General features: G+C 43.3%; 1 protein-coding gene across 2 annotated transcripts in view; it reads right to left on the bottom strand.

Annotated features, from left to right (window-relative positions):
• Nucleotides 1-16,824, bottom strand: part of GLIS3 (GLIS family zinc finger 3) — a 394,973-nt gene that overhangs the window by 34,981 nt on the left and 343,168 nt on the right. For both annotated transcript variants that reach the window (XM_036496801.2, XM_058657335.1), the window contains one exon: nt 4,022-4,190. In XM_036496801.2, the coding sequence (XP_036352694.2) occupies nt 4,022-4,190 (169 nt within the window). The remainder of the gene's footprint in view (nt 1-4,021; nt 4,191-16,824) is intronic.

Genomic DNA, 16,824 nt, shown 5'->3' with positions numbered 1-16,824 from the left:
GGTCTTCTCACAGGAAGCCACCGCCATTCATATGAAGTGCTCCTGGCTCACACACAGCAAAACACTGCTTCCCAGAAGCAGCTTACGTCAGCAGTAGGTGATTGCCATGCCACGCTGCTTAAAACTGCTGAAACGATACATCCATGCGATGACAGAAATGGAACAGAAATGGAACCCACTGAATTGGGAGAGCTTGCTTTTCTTCTCTGATGGCAAAGATGAAGGAACCCGGTGCGAACTGGGTGGATGTGGTGGGCCTTTCCTGACCTCTTCTGTGACTCAGTCCATTTTTATTAAATGATGAATCGATGCCCACAGAGCAGGAAAAGATGCCAGTTTCCCACTAAAAATCACAACGTGCGATAAACCTGTTTCCGCTAAGAGAAACTGCTCAAGTTTTTACTGGGGGATTTCCCAGGCAAACAGAGGCGCAGAGATAGAAACCCAAAGCGGAAGGTAAGCACACTTCCTCTCAGCATGTTTATGGTGGACACAAACGCAAACACAGTGAGTAGGTCAGGGCTGTTCCCTGTCATCCCCTCTGCAGACCTGAAGGAAGCGATAACCCATTCAGCACACTCACACTGGCCCAGGGACAGGACACACATCCTGCGGGAAGAACACAGCCACCAGAGTGCCAAGGTTCTTTTCCTTCACCCTTCCTCTCCATTTCCACAATTATTTACATTTTCACAGATCCTTTAACAACATCCTTCGGCTTTTAAACTTTACTTGCTTTGGGCTCAGTGAACCCAAAAATCTCATGATGTGTAAAAAAAAAAAAGAAAAAACCATATGAACACCACATCAGAACATTCACGCAGTGTGCAGTTACTGCCACAGAAGTTTAGAGTGAATCTGGTAAATCTAAACACTGTGTAAAATAAATGTCCCAAGACCTCGCGAAACTGTAAGTACACCAAAGGACAACGAAAACTGAAACTAAAATAAACAAATAAAAATATGGCCAACTTCACTGGATCCAAGGAGACTTAAAAAGTCATGAGAGTTAAATGCAGAATGCAATCCTTATTGGATTCCCAATTAGCAAAAGGAAAGAAAAAGAAAAAGACAGTTCCTTCAGCTCAAAGGGGGGAGTTCAAAAAACTGGAGAAATTTTAATCATATGTACATGATTAAACGTAACAACAATCATACATTTTAATTATATATATACACATATACACATAGGATTCAATATAACAGTACTATATCCATGTTGAAATTCTCAAGTGTGATTTTTATGTTGGATTCATGTGGGAGAATGCCCTTAGGTGAGATCTACTTTAGTAATTGGGGGGAATGTCGGATGACACTCACAAGTATTTGTCCAATGCTTCAGAAACAATAGGCAAGCAAATGAATTGATTTCCCAAGCCAGGATTGGGTAGAAGCAAAGAGCAAAAGAAAGAGTGGATGCAAGGTGCATGGGTGCTTGCTGTACCATCCTTGACACTTTCAAGAGGGGCTTGAAAAAATGAAACACAAGGAATCAAGTAAAAATTTAAACAAAACCCTAAGCATCAGGAATAGTGAGGGAACTTGCCTGCAGTCAATTAACTATAGCCAGAGCTGAGAGGCAATCTGGTGTTTGGGTTCTGATGGCTGTTGTTTCTGACTTTTGCTGCACATTCTTTCAAAGTCTCTGCATAAAAAGGAGGCACACTGGTTGCACGTCTCTTACGCTCTGATCATGGTGATTATAATCTGGTGATGAGGCGATAGAGAGAAGGGGAGGTTCCCGCACATGGTGTCTGAGCCTCACTGCCTCATGGAGTGTGACTCTCAGCCAGCCCAAATGCAATGGGATGATGAAAAGCCCATAGCTAATACCATTTAACACCCAACCGGAAATTGCATAGAATCCTAAAAGGAACAAGCTTATTGTCTCAATTTACAAGAATACATCAAATAATTGGAAGGAAAGATTGCCTGTCTCTCGTGTTTGTGAACATAATGGGTGGATATCATTCACACTGCTTTGCTGATGGCGCCTGTGGGAGGAGGCTAATGATTTGTTTACACTTCACCAGTACCTGGAACTGTTAAAGTAAGGCTGAACTTGTGATTCCTATTTCTAATTGCCCAACAGACATAGTCACCCTGATCTTTTACAATCTCTGAAAACTCCTAAAAGCCACTGTATTTGTTTCCTCTCCTCTTACCACCTTCTTTTCAACCATACTCTCTCTTTACTTTTCATTTCTGTTTTCACAGTTTTCCATTTTGGAACCCAGGGGTGCAACTCAAGAACGAATCTTGCCTTTTGTCTCTTTACCTCATTTATATTAACAACTAGACATTCTGCCTCCTAGGTAAAGTTCTTAAATACATTCTCTGTCCTTACTTCTTTATTGAACTTCACATCTTCATATCTCCCACAGAGATCTCTCTGTGGCCTTCCCATCCCTTCCTTCAGCCTAAATTAGTGTCTTCTTCCCAGTTTTTTCTCTACAATATCAGTCTGATCATGCCTCTCTCCTGATACAGAGTTCACAATAGTGTTTTATTTCCAGTCGGATGAGGGAAAATTCCTTAGACACAAAGCACATGAGTCTACATGAGCTGAACCCCTACCATCTGGACTCCATCAGCATTGTGCAAATGTCCTCCCTGTTGTTCAGATCTTCTGGCTGGCTGGAATGCTATTCTGATGCATCCACCTGGAAAAGGCTTATTCTTCAAAATGCCTAGATCACTGTGTCTTCCTTTCCCACACTGCCTAAAGCAGAGTTAGGGATATCCTCTTTAGGCTCCGGAGGTATCTGTATTTTATCATCTAGCTAAACTGTCTGTTCTGCTTTGTTTACATGTCTGTTCTCACGACTAATACTTGCACGGGCAGGAGTATGGTTTTCAAATCTTTCCATCACTGATACAACATCTGACAGCAGGTACTCAGTAGAAGTTTATTAAACAAACAAAAAAGTTATTAATAAAAATGGAAACAGGCATAAATCAAAAGATATATGGTTTATCAGACCGAGGATACATATTAAACTCTAAGACGAGGCCAAGAAGAATTGAACCACAGATTGATGATAAAATCCAAGATTCAAAATGCTTCATGAGGCTATCTATTCAACCCACTATTTTGCTCTGCAAATGCTACCACTGCAAGATTGCACAGAGGTTTCACAAAGAACCAGTTTTTCCCTTATGAATGCCTGAGACTAACATCTGGGTGGATCAAGTCAAGCCAAGATGCCAACAGAAGAGGGGTGGTAACAGGTGTTCGCTCTCGCTGCACACCACGCAGAGAGAGGGGCTGAAGTGTCCAATCTCCTGTCAAGGACGCTGGCACTGATTCAGCCTGACATCTTGCCACTGGGCAAAAGAGGATCAGCAGGAGATGGGGGACATATGGGCTGGAAACTCACATTTTGGGTCCACAAAAAGCACACTTGGGATTGGGGAGCAGACATAGAAGAAAGGGTCTCAAATGCCTTCGGATTTGATGGGGGGAATTTAGAAGAAAATAGAAATACCATGAAGACAGTCGTCATTAAAAATTCACTCCTTCCTGCCCCCCAGAAACCCAATGTAAAAGTAATCACAAAGTAAAGGATTCAGTGAGGGGCACCTTTCTGTTGTCCATGTAACAACCTGTATCTCTTTAAGTACTGTCCCTAAGCCAACGTTACTGACTCTCTGCCAAGGGCATCCTCTTACATCTGGGAAACACTGCAACCTGCACACATGTTGCCTTAACACTGAGTCCCTGAAAGAGAGGAACAGTGCAAAAGACAGGGAGATGCAATGTATATTTCCAGCACTTGACACTTCGGTTGCTATTGCCAGTATCATTTGTTTTTTTTTTTTTCCCCATGGCAAAAATATAACAGATAATGAGATATTTGGTCCATGTGCTTTGTGTATGATACTTTCAAAAATGTCACCTTTGGGGAACCCAGCCCACCACCAGATTATTAATAAAATGCAGCAACTGTCAAAGCACTTCTCCGTGGAGGGAGGCTTGGCGGCGACACCTATTACGAGAAAGAGAGACAGATGGCCTTACCTCTCAGCTCCTGCGTCCACAGCTGCGAGTGGAGGTAACTGGGAGGAGGGGTTGTGGGGGCTCCCCTGTACATTATGTCCCGGAGAAGGGTGACTGACAGGATGCGGGGGTGGCACGGCCCCAGCAGCTGTTCCGCTTCGACTTGAATGATTGCTGGAGAAAATCGGTGCTGAAAGCAAGGGAGAAGAAGAAGCGTGAGGCTGTGCCCGAGTGAAGCCGGCATCTTCTAGACTCTAAAGGGCTGACAGCCAGCATATTTTAGGGGCTTGTTTGTTTTTCTCCGGATGGCTGGCAGGGAACTGTGCTCCCCTTCTTAGGTACACACAGCTTTTGTTTTCTCAGTAGAGCAGCTTCCTTGGTGAAGGGGCCTCCATGACTGCTTCCAGAGCTCACATGAACTCTTGCTGGTTCCTCCCCTAGAGGTAGCTGTGCCCTGCCAGTTCCCCACCTGGGCATTCTATAACCAGGCTTGTGCCGTTCGTATCTGGGAGAAGGTCTCTGTCGTGACACTTTGCATTCATAGGACAAGAGAGTCAGGTGGCACTATGTTCGGCCAGTTGAGAAGGGCATGGGACAGGCCTATTTCTGTCCCCTGCCGGAGTAATGGCTCACTCTAGATCAGCTCTTTCTGGGTCCCTAATGTATCAGTTCAATGAAGATGGAACTATTGTGACCCAATAGGGCCCTACATCGACTTGCGAGTCTAACTAATCAAGGTGCCTCTCGGGACAAGGAATGAATATAGCTGGCTTTCACCTAGGGCGTCCACTGCAACATTAGCACATAGGCAGCTTTGGGATCTTTCTCCAGTGTGGGAAACAGATTCAGGTAGAGCCCCAGTTGTAGCCTTCGAGAATTGCAGGTGATTTTGAACTTGAACGTGTGCCATGTCGACCGGCTAATTGGTACAATGCTCCGAAGCAATGCCCAGGGACCTTCTTGCACCCACAGTCTATAAGGGAAGCCCTCTTGGCAGTGGGGACTCATGCAGCAGACCCCTTAGCATCGCTGTATCACTCTCTTTAACTTCCTTTCCTGTAGAAAGCTTTGTTCACCTCTGTCCTACTTCTGCTCATTTTGAACTTACTCTCCTGCTATCAAAGAACAAATGGATTTTTCTTAAAAAAAAAATAATAAAACACACAAAATCAAGTTCAGGATTTAAGAAAGTAAAACCACATTATCAAAAAGATTTAAGGGTTTAAAAGTTCAGGGAGTTGTATTTTTAAACCAGTGGCACTTTTCTTCACCCTCCCCAGGATAGAATCAATACCCTAAATGACCCCCCAAAACTTAATCCAACGGAACAGGAGTTCAGATACTTTCAGGAATCTGTGAAGGCAGAATTACCCTCTTCCCGCCCAAAAAGTGCTTGACAGGGATGTGTTCTGATGTGAAAGGTTTATTCCTGGTTAATCAGCATGCTGTCAGGTTAACACTCATCCTCAGAAGTCTAGGCTCAACTCAAGCCCTCCAGGTCCTCAAGAGACAGGGAGCTCAGAAAACACTTACTGGCTCAGAAAGGTCATGCCGAGCTCCTATTGTGTGTGTCAGCCTCCATAACAGTTGCACATTTACAAACTCTCTGGAGTTACCTTACAAATCACTGTTCTCACTGATGCTCAACCAGCTAGCTAGCTCTGGGAACCACAATTCTGCTTGGATTCCAAATAACCATTTTACCTGAGGGAAAAGTCTTTTGGATCGACTGCGGCCGTGGTTTCAGTATTGGCGTTTGCAAGCGTGGATCCTGGTATTTTAAGTACACTTCTTAAAACGAATGGAAGGATAAGAGGTCACAGAAACACTAAAAGTACTGCCGGTTTTTCTCCGCCTCAGCTAGAAGTGTAAGCTCTCCTGTATATTTTATTACAGCTGTTGAATGAATGCACCCAACCCATCGCTAACCTACACCTGGGGTATTTTTGTATGTGCCTCTGTGTGTGAGTTTATCAGGAGGGAAGCACTGCCCTAGTGTTTACGGTTCAGTGGGTCATGGGGAAACGTGGTGTGCACACTCTGTTCTACTCCAAGATTCAACAGAAAATGGGGGCTTCCCAGAGGTCTCTATTAGCAACATTTTGCATGAACAGTGATGAAGTAAACTCAGAAACTGATATTGTTTGTAGGCTGTCATTCACTGAGAGTCTGGCTGCAGGTCCCTTGCACACCCCTATGATCACTGGGTACAGTCATCCACCATTAACCCTCTAACCCATCTGGTCACGCATCATCCAACAGCCGCATTTCTTAATTAAATATTTACTGAGCATTTCTACACACCTAGTCCTTCTACCATATGTTAGTCCTTGTTCTTGAGGAGTTTGCACCTCGGGGGAACCTTGACTCTATCCATCCATTTCAGCAAAATGCAGGCTCTTGCTAAGGAAGAGCCTTGGATCGTGTTCAAAGCTTTTTAAACACACTGTGTTGCATGTAACTCTACAACGTGCCCTAAGCTCTGGTCAAACCAGACTGACCACATCTCATCTATGAATATTCCCTATCTTATTTTTTTTTAAGATTTTTTTTTTATTGTTATTGGAAAGCCGGATATAGAGATAGGAGGAGAGACAGAGAGGAAGATCTTCCATCCGATGTTTCACTCCCCAAGTGAGCCGCAACGGGCCGGTACGCGCCGATCCGATGCCGGGACCAGGAACCTCTTCCGGGTCTCCCACGCGGGTGCAGGGTCCCAAAGCTTTGGGCCGTCCTCGACTGCTTTCCCAGGTCACAAGCAGGGAGCTGGATGGGAGGTGGAGCTGCCGGGATTAGAACCGGCACCCATATGGGATCCCGGGGCTTTCAAGGTGAGGACTTTAGCCGCTAGGCCACGCCGCCGGGCCCTTCCCTATCTTATTTTAACACTTTTACTCCATGTGCAGAGTTAACCAAGCTTTTCTCATTCTTCTCTTGGGCAGCCAATTATGCCACAAATACTTAGAAAGTACCTGCTGTGTGGCCAACTCTGAACGAAGTGCTGACATAGGTTAGAGACACAGCCTTCTTAGTGCCTGGTCATCTCCAACAGCATCACTTTGTGTTGGTTCTTGAGTGAACAAAAAGAAACACACTCTGAATGTCAACAGTACTCATCTTGGGCACCAGTGAGTATGACAGTAACAGAAAGGAACATTTTTCTACCAATGTACATTCCTCCTGGCCAAGGGCTGTCCCAATGTGTTCTTTCATTCACACTTCCCAGCATACACATTTACCAGGATAGATGAAGTTCTCACAGATGCCCGGTGTAAAGACAGAGAGAAGTCGCAGGGCAGAGAGCCAAAGTGCATGGTGCAGCTGAAGGGAGGTGCTGCCATGTTCTGCCCGGAGCAGCTGATTGTCACAGTAGAAACAAGTGGCACAGAGGGTGTGAGGTAGGGAATTCAAAATGCCTGACACAGGGCTGAAGGCTCAGGAACATGCTCCCCAGGAAGTGCTGAGGTCCAGTGCTGACTAAGCAATAGTGAGACAGCAATAGTGACCTTTCTGTCACTGCTATAGCTGGTTAATGGTACTGGGACAGGTAGCCTCATGAAGAAGAACCAAGGAGGGCTGTAGGGTTCGAAGCCTGCATTTGGAATACATACTTAAACAGTTTCTTAGGCAGAGTGTATCAAAAGAGTTCTTTCTCTGCAAAACAAGCCCAAGATACCTCTGTTTTCCAACAAATGAGGTGAGCATTCCAAATCAATCTTACCTCTGACCTAGTAGAAGCCAGTACATGTGCGTGCAGAGTCCAGGGCATGGCCGCTGCTGCTCAATGTCACCAGGGACCAGCCAAATTACCAGAAATTGGAAGCAAGTAGTAACAGATACAGTGTAGCTTTCTGACAGTCATCCAGTTCCCATCTCATAGCCTTCCAAGAATGTGGGCAATACTCTTAAGTCACACAGCTGCTGTTTCAACAGGATTGTCCTTGGCCTTTCAAATACCTTCATTTCTGAGAAATTGCCCCACTAGGGCATAGGGCATGACTCTCCTACCTACACCGATTGGCCAGGATTTTCTGACCACGTCTCATCATACACCCAGGACTAAGTCTTACATTACTTTCATCTAAGAACATCATTCACTCCTTCATTCATTCAAATATAAGAGCTGACTCTTGGACTTTTTATCTGCTAACCCCTATTAATGTTTTAAATCTGAACACCTGTCAACTTCACACAGACCTGCTCGCCTTAACATATGGTGTCTGACAAATGCTTGCACTTTGCTAAATGATTTATAAACTCAGGAAGACAATCTCCATGTTAGAGTGAAATTGTAAGGTCACTGGAGAAAGGAAAAATTTCCTTGCATAAACACTCAAAATGATTTTCCAAACTCAATCAATGTGACATACAGTGTGGCCTATTGATCAAAGTGCAAGGCATAGAAGAGAATCTTCCAGAGTTCAGGGAAATATTAACAAAACTGTTGTGATCTAATCAACCATCACACATAGGCTGCCCATGGGGGAAACCTTCATTGTCTTTGTCACTTTGGGGGTCACCACTACTTTTGAAGCTAGAAGAGGGCTTTTAAAGTGAGCTTCCAGACACGGTTGGTGACTGACAGCTGGAACAACTCATTAGGCATGAGAACAAACGTACTGGGAATTCTTGTTGCTTTTGTGATTAAGAGATGATGGACTCCCCCAAGCAAATCAAAGCTTAATCATGAGGTGACTACGTGAGCTCTGCCTTCCACAGAGCACTAGAGCACCCAGGAAACCAGGGTCCTCTCTACTTTGGGGGCCTGACTTCCCACAGCCCCACATCCTATAGCCAGCATGGTAGATACAGGTGGTTCAAGGGCTTGATGATTTTGACAAAGCAGCATCTGTTGGTTTACCTCTTTCTCCCATGCCAGTGCACCAGCCACTGGGACCAGGGCCTTCTACAATGCTACCTTGTATTACTAACATGAGCTAACTAGAAGGTTTTACTCTGTCCAAATGACAAGAATTCATCTATATACTTCATCTGTGATGAATTCACTGTGCAAATGGAACAGGGAAAGGAGAGTAGGGAGCACTCACAGACTCCTGTTTGAGGTCCAGAGCTGGGGAAGGCAAGGTTTGACGACTTGTGTATTCATCATTTGAAAGGGCAGGGAATAAGAATTCTGTCAAACTGACGTGTGTCCCAAGCAGTCAATATGCATTCCCCTTCACAACTCAATGGGTAGCTGCAATCCTACTTCTCAGCTAGAAAGTACAAACGATTCACTAGTTACCTGTGGAATCCGATCTGCCAAGGGTTGGGGGCGAGGTGCGGGCACAGGAGGTACTGAATTCCTGAACTGCTAATTCCCATCCACATGGTGTGGTGGAGGATACCGGCTCAGGAACTACACTTTGAGTAGCTGGTGCTGGAACTTAGCTACGTTTCATCTTCTTGCATTCTCAAACTTCAGAATCAACTGTAAAGATTTACTGAGTATTTATTAGGTGTGTGAAGTATTGGATAAACAGCTCCCCTGTTCACGCAGGAGGAATATAAGGCCCAATACGGTTTCTGGTTAAGCTCATCCGGTCTACATCCCAGTTGTGGAAGCCTGATTTCAGAACACATCTTCCTACGTACCATACTACATTACCTTCTAGATGCAAGGTAGATTAAAGAACTGGCATAGAGTATTGGCATAAGGGCTGCTGGGAATGAGCAGGCTCAGAGAATACGCAGGATGCATTGCCAAACTGTTGGTGAGAATGCAAAAATGTTCTTTCTGTTTCTACCTCTGCTCATCCTCAATGTGCCTCAGCACTGACAAGGAACTTCTCTAGAACTGAAATGTACTACAAGCAAGAAATTAACTGAGAACAGTGGACTTGATGTGGAAAATGGATGGTAGGACATGGTACTCTTCCTAAAGATTTCAGATGCTCATCAGAAGCATACCGATCAACCAGTGGGAAAAGAAGGAATACAGGGAAGGTCACGCAGGAGAACAACACGCATGCTGTCCTGGGCCGGAAGGGCATCACCTGCCAGCAAGTACCAACAAGAGACAGACTTTATTAACCTCAAGCTACAATACTGTGATGTGAATCTGCATTTGGGGAAACTCAAAGTTTCCCAAGAGACTTTGGCATTTCTCTGGTTCATCCTTACAAGCTAAAGAGAAGCAAACTTCTCCGCAGAACATGAATTCATTAAAAAGAGCATCCAAGGAATGCTGGGACGCAGAGAAATGACAGTTAATTTCCAGGTGACTGGTACATGCCAAGAGGGGTGAACTCACCATTCATCTCTCAGAAAATCAGTGAGATCAGGCTTTGGCAGAGACATTAGAAAGAATTAGAGGTCTCCTGTGAACAGGGAGCTCAACCTTCATTCTTTCTTTTGCTCTGGGAAAGAAAGGTTCTAGAAGCAGCAAGGGACATTCACTTTCAGTGGCCTTATCAGAAACTGTCCACTCCTGCGACATAGTTAGTATCTGCATGATAGCTAACAGAACCAAGCCATACAATGGGAGTCAAAATGGTCCAGGATTTGAAGCCTAGTGTTAGGCTTCTCAGTGACATATCCTGGGCAGGACACTTGGTCCATCTTAGCTTCCTCACCTTAAATGAAGGTAACATCTCAGAGGACTGTGAAGAACGTAACACAGTCTATAGAAGGCACTTATCTCAGTGCCTGAACCATGTTTAAATAACCAAGAAACCACTGCTGCTACCATCTGGCTATTATCATCACTGCCACTAGTAATAGGCCGAGTGGAAGACAAAGGCCTATGTTCCTCCAAAAAGATACACCCCCAGTAAAGCATGGTCTACTTTTCATACTACAGATACACTTTGAAAACTTCATAGGAAATGTAGATCATGAAAAAAAAAATTTACACTTGCATCTCCCAAATTTTTTGTCCCCAAATAATGTTCCTTTCCATGCCATGTTCTCTGTGAACTATTGGAAGATGTTTCATTCATGTAAACTGCAGATGACAGCCATTTTAATCATAATCGAGCTTTCGACTATTTAATTTTTTATGCAAAGTGTTTAGGGCTTGCCAAGGAATCCTCATGGCATTAAAACACTGTACTTAATTCTGAAAGGGTAACGGGCACTTCTGAGTTACAACCCATCATGCATTTCAGTTTAAAAGATAACAAGTCATTTTCATGCGTGGCTGCACTTGGTTAAGGAGCGAAAATGGGCTGTTATGAGAATGTCAACACATTTGTTTTCTCTTGAAGCCTAGCTTATCTTGAAGTATTTTTACATTTTCAGCACTGCTTTTTGTTTGCTTCTCCAAGAACATAAAGATCCAAAAGCTTCAGATACTTTACAGAATTCAAGAAAGACCTCTTTGCAGATACTCTGAAGACAAAACCCAGTATTGGTGGCAACTGGTTCTGGCCCCAGTAGTGAAAATTTAGGCCCCAATACCTTCTGTGGTTCTTTGTATTTTGCCTTGGACCAATTTAGCTGCACTCTTGCTCAGTAGAAAATGCTCTCCTGACTAAATTCACAAACCAGAAAGAGCTTTATAATGAGAAAATTGCCCCAGCAGGATCATGTGCAAGACTGTGCTTGATATTGAGGTTAACTGGAGAAATGCCCTAGCTAATCCTTGTGGTGTTGTTGAAGAGGACAGGGGACGGGGTTTCCTTTATCCTGGTTCCTAATGTCCTTGCACTTCTTCCTCCCTCCCTCTCTGCCCAGCAGGAAAGGCATTTTTCCATATTCCACCTGTATTAAGAAAAAAAAAGTAGCTTCTAAAGAGTTTGCACTGTCATCTCTCTAATCTTGTCCTTCTCCTTGCGGCATGAATAATTTTCATATTGTGAATGCCTAAAACATCTATTCTTTCTGCCTGCCTCCACACCCCACACCCCACGCCCTCACTTTGCAGTGTAGAGGATCATTCTCCCGCAGCCCTGATAAGAGGATAATGAAACAATCCCTTCTCATCCAGATGCAGTGACTGTCAGAAATGACACCGCCCGTGTATCCTTGACATGTTACCCTGAACTAATTGATGGCAAGCAAAGGCAACTGTCTCCTGTGCACTTAAGACAAAGAAAATACACTGATGTCACCTTACAGGAGAGCTACCTGGCAAGGGGTAAACAAATGTGTTCGGGAGATGGTCTATTAAGGTAAGTGAGGGTACAGCTCTCAAGAACATGCCCATTAACTTTGAGCTTAAGAAGGGCTGCTATTCACTGGGGAACAGAAATAAATAAAGTAAAAATGAGAATTTATTGATGTCCAGACAGTTACATTAATATTCAGCCTCTCTCACATAGAGATTCCCCCCATGAGCTCCACATTTCTGCACAGACTGCCCAATTACATTTCCACATTTCACCGCTGAATTTACAGCCAGGGAAGAAGCTATTAGTGTTTGCAAGGGGATGCATGGATTATATGTCTTTCTGGAATACACTATGATATAACTAGAAGATAATGGTTAATGTCATTCATGTAAGTGCCCAACATTCAGTAACTTCGGCTACAATGAACTTCATGTTAGGAAATGCTCCTGAAACATGTGCCTTTCAGAACAAAGACACTCTATTCCAAGGAGAACGGTGGCATCCTGCTGGCAGCTCTTTCAACTTGTCTAGGACTAACATTTCATACAGCTCTTCTGGATCTTTCCAGATAGTGTATGACATATCCAACCTCAAATCGCATACCTTATCCTTATTTTCGCTGTCTCTCAACCTATAAGAAGAAATTTCAAATAGTTCATGGAAATACATATTATAAAAAGTTATGCACAGATTTCAACTTTTCCTTGTACCTAAGTAAACTCAAAGATTAAGTCAGTAAAGCATCTGGACAGGAAAACGACACATGTCACCTTGTGGGAAATCCTTCATTTCCTTTTGGTCTGCATGTTATGTTAGCAGATATTTTGGGCAGGGTTAGAAGCATAGCTATGTAAATACTTCTGGAAGCAATGAAAGAAATCTTTTTGGAACTGAAGTCCACCCTGGGCACAACAAAGTTTTAATGAAATGCACTGGATACTTTCATTTATTCTTTATCTATCTTCTATCTGTACTATGTTGACTGCAGAAGACATCTGGTCCGTTCTAGAAGCTGCTGGAACATTCACACCCACTTGATGCTCCTATGATTTCTGAAAACATCTCACAGTCAACGCTTGTTGAAAAGAGAGTTTGGGCCTAGAGATCCATCCAACTTCAATGCAATATTCATCTAGTCAAACTGAAGGCTGATCTTCCCTTGCTGTACTTTGGGGGAATCTGTCCCTTTCCCAGCTCTGTGAAACGAGGTAGGAGCAGGCCTCTTGTGAGCCATCACACACTGAGAGATCCAGCAAGGACAATGATCAGCTCAGGGCAAAGCTGCCCCAATGAACTGGTTTTGTCGTGATCCCAAAGAACATCTTTCCTCCTTTGTGTACTTCTGTTCGGCTCTTCCATTTGGTCTGTAGGGGATTAGTACTCCCACTTTGTTTGTATTACTCTGAGAAGTCATATTCTATTGTGAATCAATGCCCCTCTAAAATTTTCATCAAGAGACTTTTATGTATCTATGAAATGAAGGGTTCGGTCTTCAGATATGTCAATTTCAAACATACCTGCAGGTTAGGCGATGTATTTTGAGGAAGCAAACTTCCTCCCTCTTTCCTGTTGCATAGTGATAAATAGGTCCTTACAATTTTTCTCTTTGTTTTTGCTTTACTCCTAGTTGTTCATTTACATGTCTACCAATGATCCAGATTTCAGGAAATATAATAGTCATGTTCAAGGGTGTGATTTCCTCTGTTTAGGAAAGCAAACTGGAAGACTAGACAAGGGCAGGAATGGGCATTTGGTACAGTGGGACTCCTGCACCATATGGTGGAGTGCCTTCGTTCAAGTCTTCACCCTGCTTCAAATTCCAGCTTCTTGTCAATGTATGTCATAAGAAGCGGCAGGTGATGGCTCAAATCAACTTGGTTCCCTGCCATTCCTGTGAGAATCCTGCATTGAGTTCCCAACTTCCAGTTTCAGCCTGGGTAAGCTCTGGATGTGTGGCCAACTAGAAACTAAATCCTAAAAATGGGAACTCCTTTATGCCTTTCAAATAAATCAGTTTCGAATAAATTTTAAAATAAATAATAAGCACAAGGTTACTTACTCCCTGTAATCTCTTGACTCAACTTTGAGCTCCATAATAACTAACCCTGGGTTTCATCTGGCCTCCATCAATGTCTTCCTAAGTGGGGGTCACATTAGGAGAGCCTGGCACCATCTCAATTTCTACCTACTGCCACGCCTCAAGCTGTCTCTGTGAATATCTGCTTACAAGTCCCATGACTTGAAGTATGCACAATTCTATTGTAGAGCCACTACGCCTAGGAATCCATTGAATGTCCAAAGGAGGAATATCAATATAGAGTTTAGGAGGTCTGAGTGCCTGCCACAGGAATAACTCTGCCGTTTTATATTGTAAATATTGGGCCTTACTGTTGAAAACCTCTGGAAACCTTTCAGCTAGAAGACTAACCTAGGCACAGGATTCTAACCTGTGCTGTAACATATTTTCCTCCTTAATAAATTCATTTTCATGAATTCACTCGACGGCATCCCTGAATTCACTCAGTCATTGGGGACACGTCCCTGATACAATTACAAAGCTGAGATCAGCGAATCAATCTTGTAAAGGTCCTGACAGTAGTGCTGTGGGCTTCATGAGCAAGAGACAATGGCCCTAATTCTTCAAGCAGCTCTTATTACTTCAAGGCTGGTAACTGTTTCTCTGACAGTGCAAAAGCAGGAGGGAAGACAGATTCAGCTCACACTTTGCTGATCCCTGATTTAAGAAATGATCTGTTGCTTGTGAACTGCTGTGCACCAGAATGTAAAGACTACACGATGGTGGCTGAAATACACCCACAAATATTGAGGTCAGCAAACAGTTAACTGTTTTCTAGATACTTTGGCATACATTTTGAGATAAAGGACAAGGCTTGGAAGAGTCTATTTACAAAATGTCATCAGGAGGAAGTAAGACTATACCTCATCAATGTCAAAACAATGACTGTGTGAAATTGCCCTGGTGGAGGCCATCAATCCAGTCTCTTCCTCCCTCTGCTTCCCTCTCCCTCACAAGTTCACTGTTCATTAAGTTCATTTTTCAAGCAGACACACTGGCACTGTGCTTAGCCACTCTAGGTATACTTCTCATCTTCAGGAAAACAGGGAAACTACCTCATTTACAGATCTGAAAATGGGTCTTAGAATATGAAGTCCCAGGTCCTCCTCTTGGCTTGGATTTATACTGGCAGGGACTTTATCTCGGGACATCTATTGCTGAATCTCACATAAAAGCACTCCACACAAACACAAAGGGTAGAAAGGAGTTTAGTTCATCAAATATCAAATATTTAGTTCTCCCAACAATCCTATGGAGTCTATATTTTTGCTTTGGAACTATTGTTTTTTAGAAAAGGAAAAGTAACTTCTCCCAAACTAAATACCTGGGCAAAGCAGAGCCATGCCTGGAGTTTACATTAAGCTCCACGTCCTTTCTACCAAAGCACAAGGTTTCCAAACAACCAACCAAACAAAAAATATACTACCTTTGAACACAAACCCAAGTAACTACCAAAATCCAATTTTGACACTAGAGGTTTGCAGGTAGGTATGGCCACTTATCTTGTGGTTTTCTGATGTCAATTTTTCTTTAGAGACCTACACTAGGTTTCCCTCATTACAATATCTGAAGTGAGCTGTTGGTCAAGGTTTCTAGAATACAAAATGTTTAAAAAATTACTTTCATTTTTATTTTTCTTTCATCCTACCATATGATGCTTGTTAAATTTCTAATTTCTTTAGACTTTGATTATTTTTATCATTTCCTCAAAAAAAAAAAAAAAAGGATGGGTAATTTGTGTACCTGTTCCTTCTCTACCTGACATCACTAAAACGTATTTTTCTAATATTTAGAAAGAAGCAATAGTATTTATTATTAATGGTTGCTGAGTATTTGCTATATTCTAAGACTTCTTTATGCCATTTGAAATCTGAATTACATGAAGAAGTAACAGTCCCGCATATAAAAATGACCTTAGAGCTGAGACAGGCAATGGGATGATGAGAGAGATAGAAGAAAACATAACTGGGGTTTGCATGTAGCACAGCAGTTACGATTTTGCCTGGGTCGTCCACTTCCGAAGATGGAGCCCACATTCAGGACAGACCTTTGCTTCCGATTTCAGCTTCCTGTTCATGTGTACCCTGAGAAGCAGCAGGTGAGGGCTCAGACAGCAGGGTCCCTGCCACCCACGTGGGGGGCCTGGGTTGAATTCCAAGTTCCTGATTTCAACCTGGCCTGCCATGGCTGTTGGAGCGAACCCATCAAATACATAAAATTAATTAACTCCAAAAAACATGGCAAGAGGTATGACCTGAAGCACTGCTCATCCTTGCCTCCTATATAGATTTAACTCAGAAGTGCCTCAGTGTTCCGAAACAGGGACCCCAGATCATTACTTTCCCAAACGCAAACTCTCCCGGGTCAGATGTGCACTGCATTTTTCAGCAAGTACACCATTCCTCAGAGCAGCCTGATTAGCATTCCTGTGAACCAGTGTGAGGAGCAAACCCACACACTGATGAGTTCACTTCTTTTTCCTTTGAACAGTGACTTCACTTTCTGTAGCAGCTCACCTCTGGAGGGTGAAAACAAGAACTGCTTCTATTACTCCAGGGAAAAGGCTGACAGGTAGCTCATGAATTCTTTTTTTTTTTTTTTTTTAGGGTGCAGTTAGATGTCCCTAGAATCTCCAGGACAAAAGTCAACTGAAACCCAGAGCTCACGGCCCTGAGAGAGAGCAGAGCCGCTGT

This window comes from Ochotona princeps, chromosome 31 (assembly GCF_030435755.1).
Source record: "Ochotona princeps isolate mOchPri1 chromosome 31, mOchPri1.hap1, whole genome shotgun sequence".
NCBI classification, from domain to species: Eukaryota; Metazoa; Chordata; class Mammalia; order Lagomorpha; family Ochotonidae; genus Ochotona; species Ochotona princeps.
This window is presented reverse-complemented; position numbering and strand designations above follow the sequence as displayed.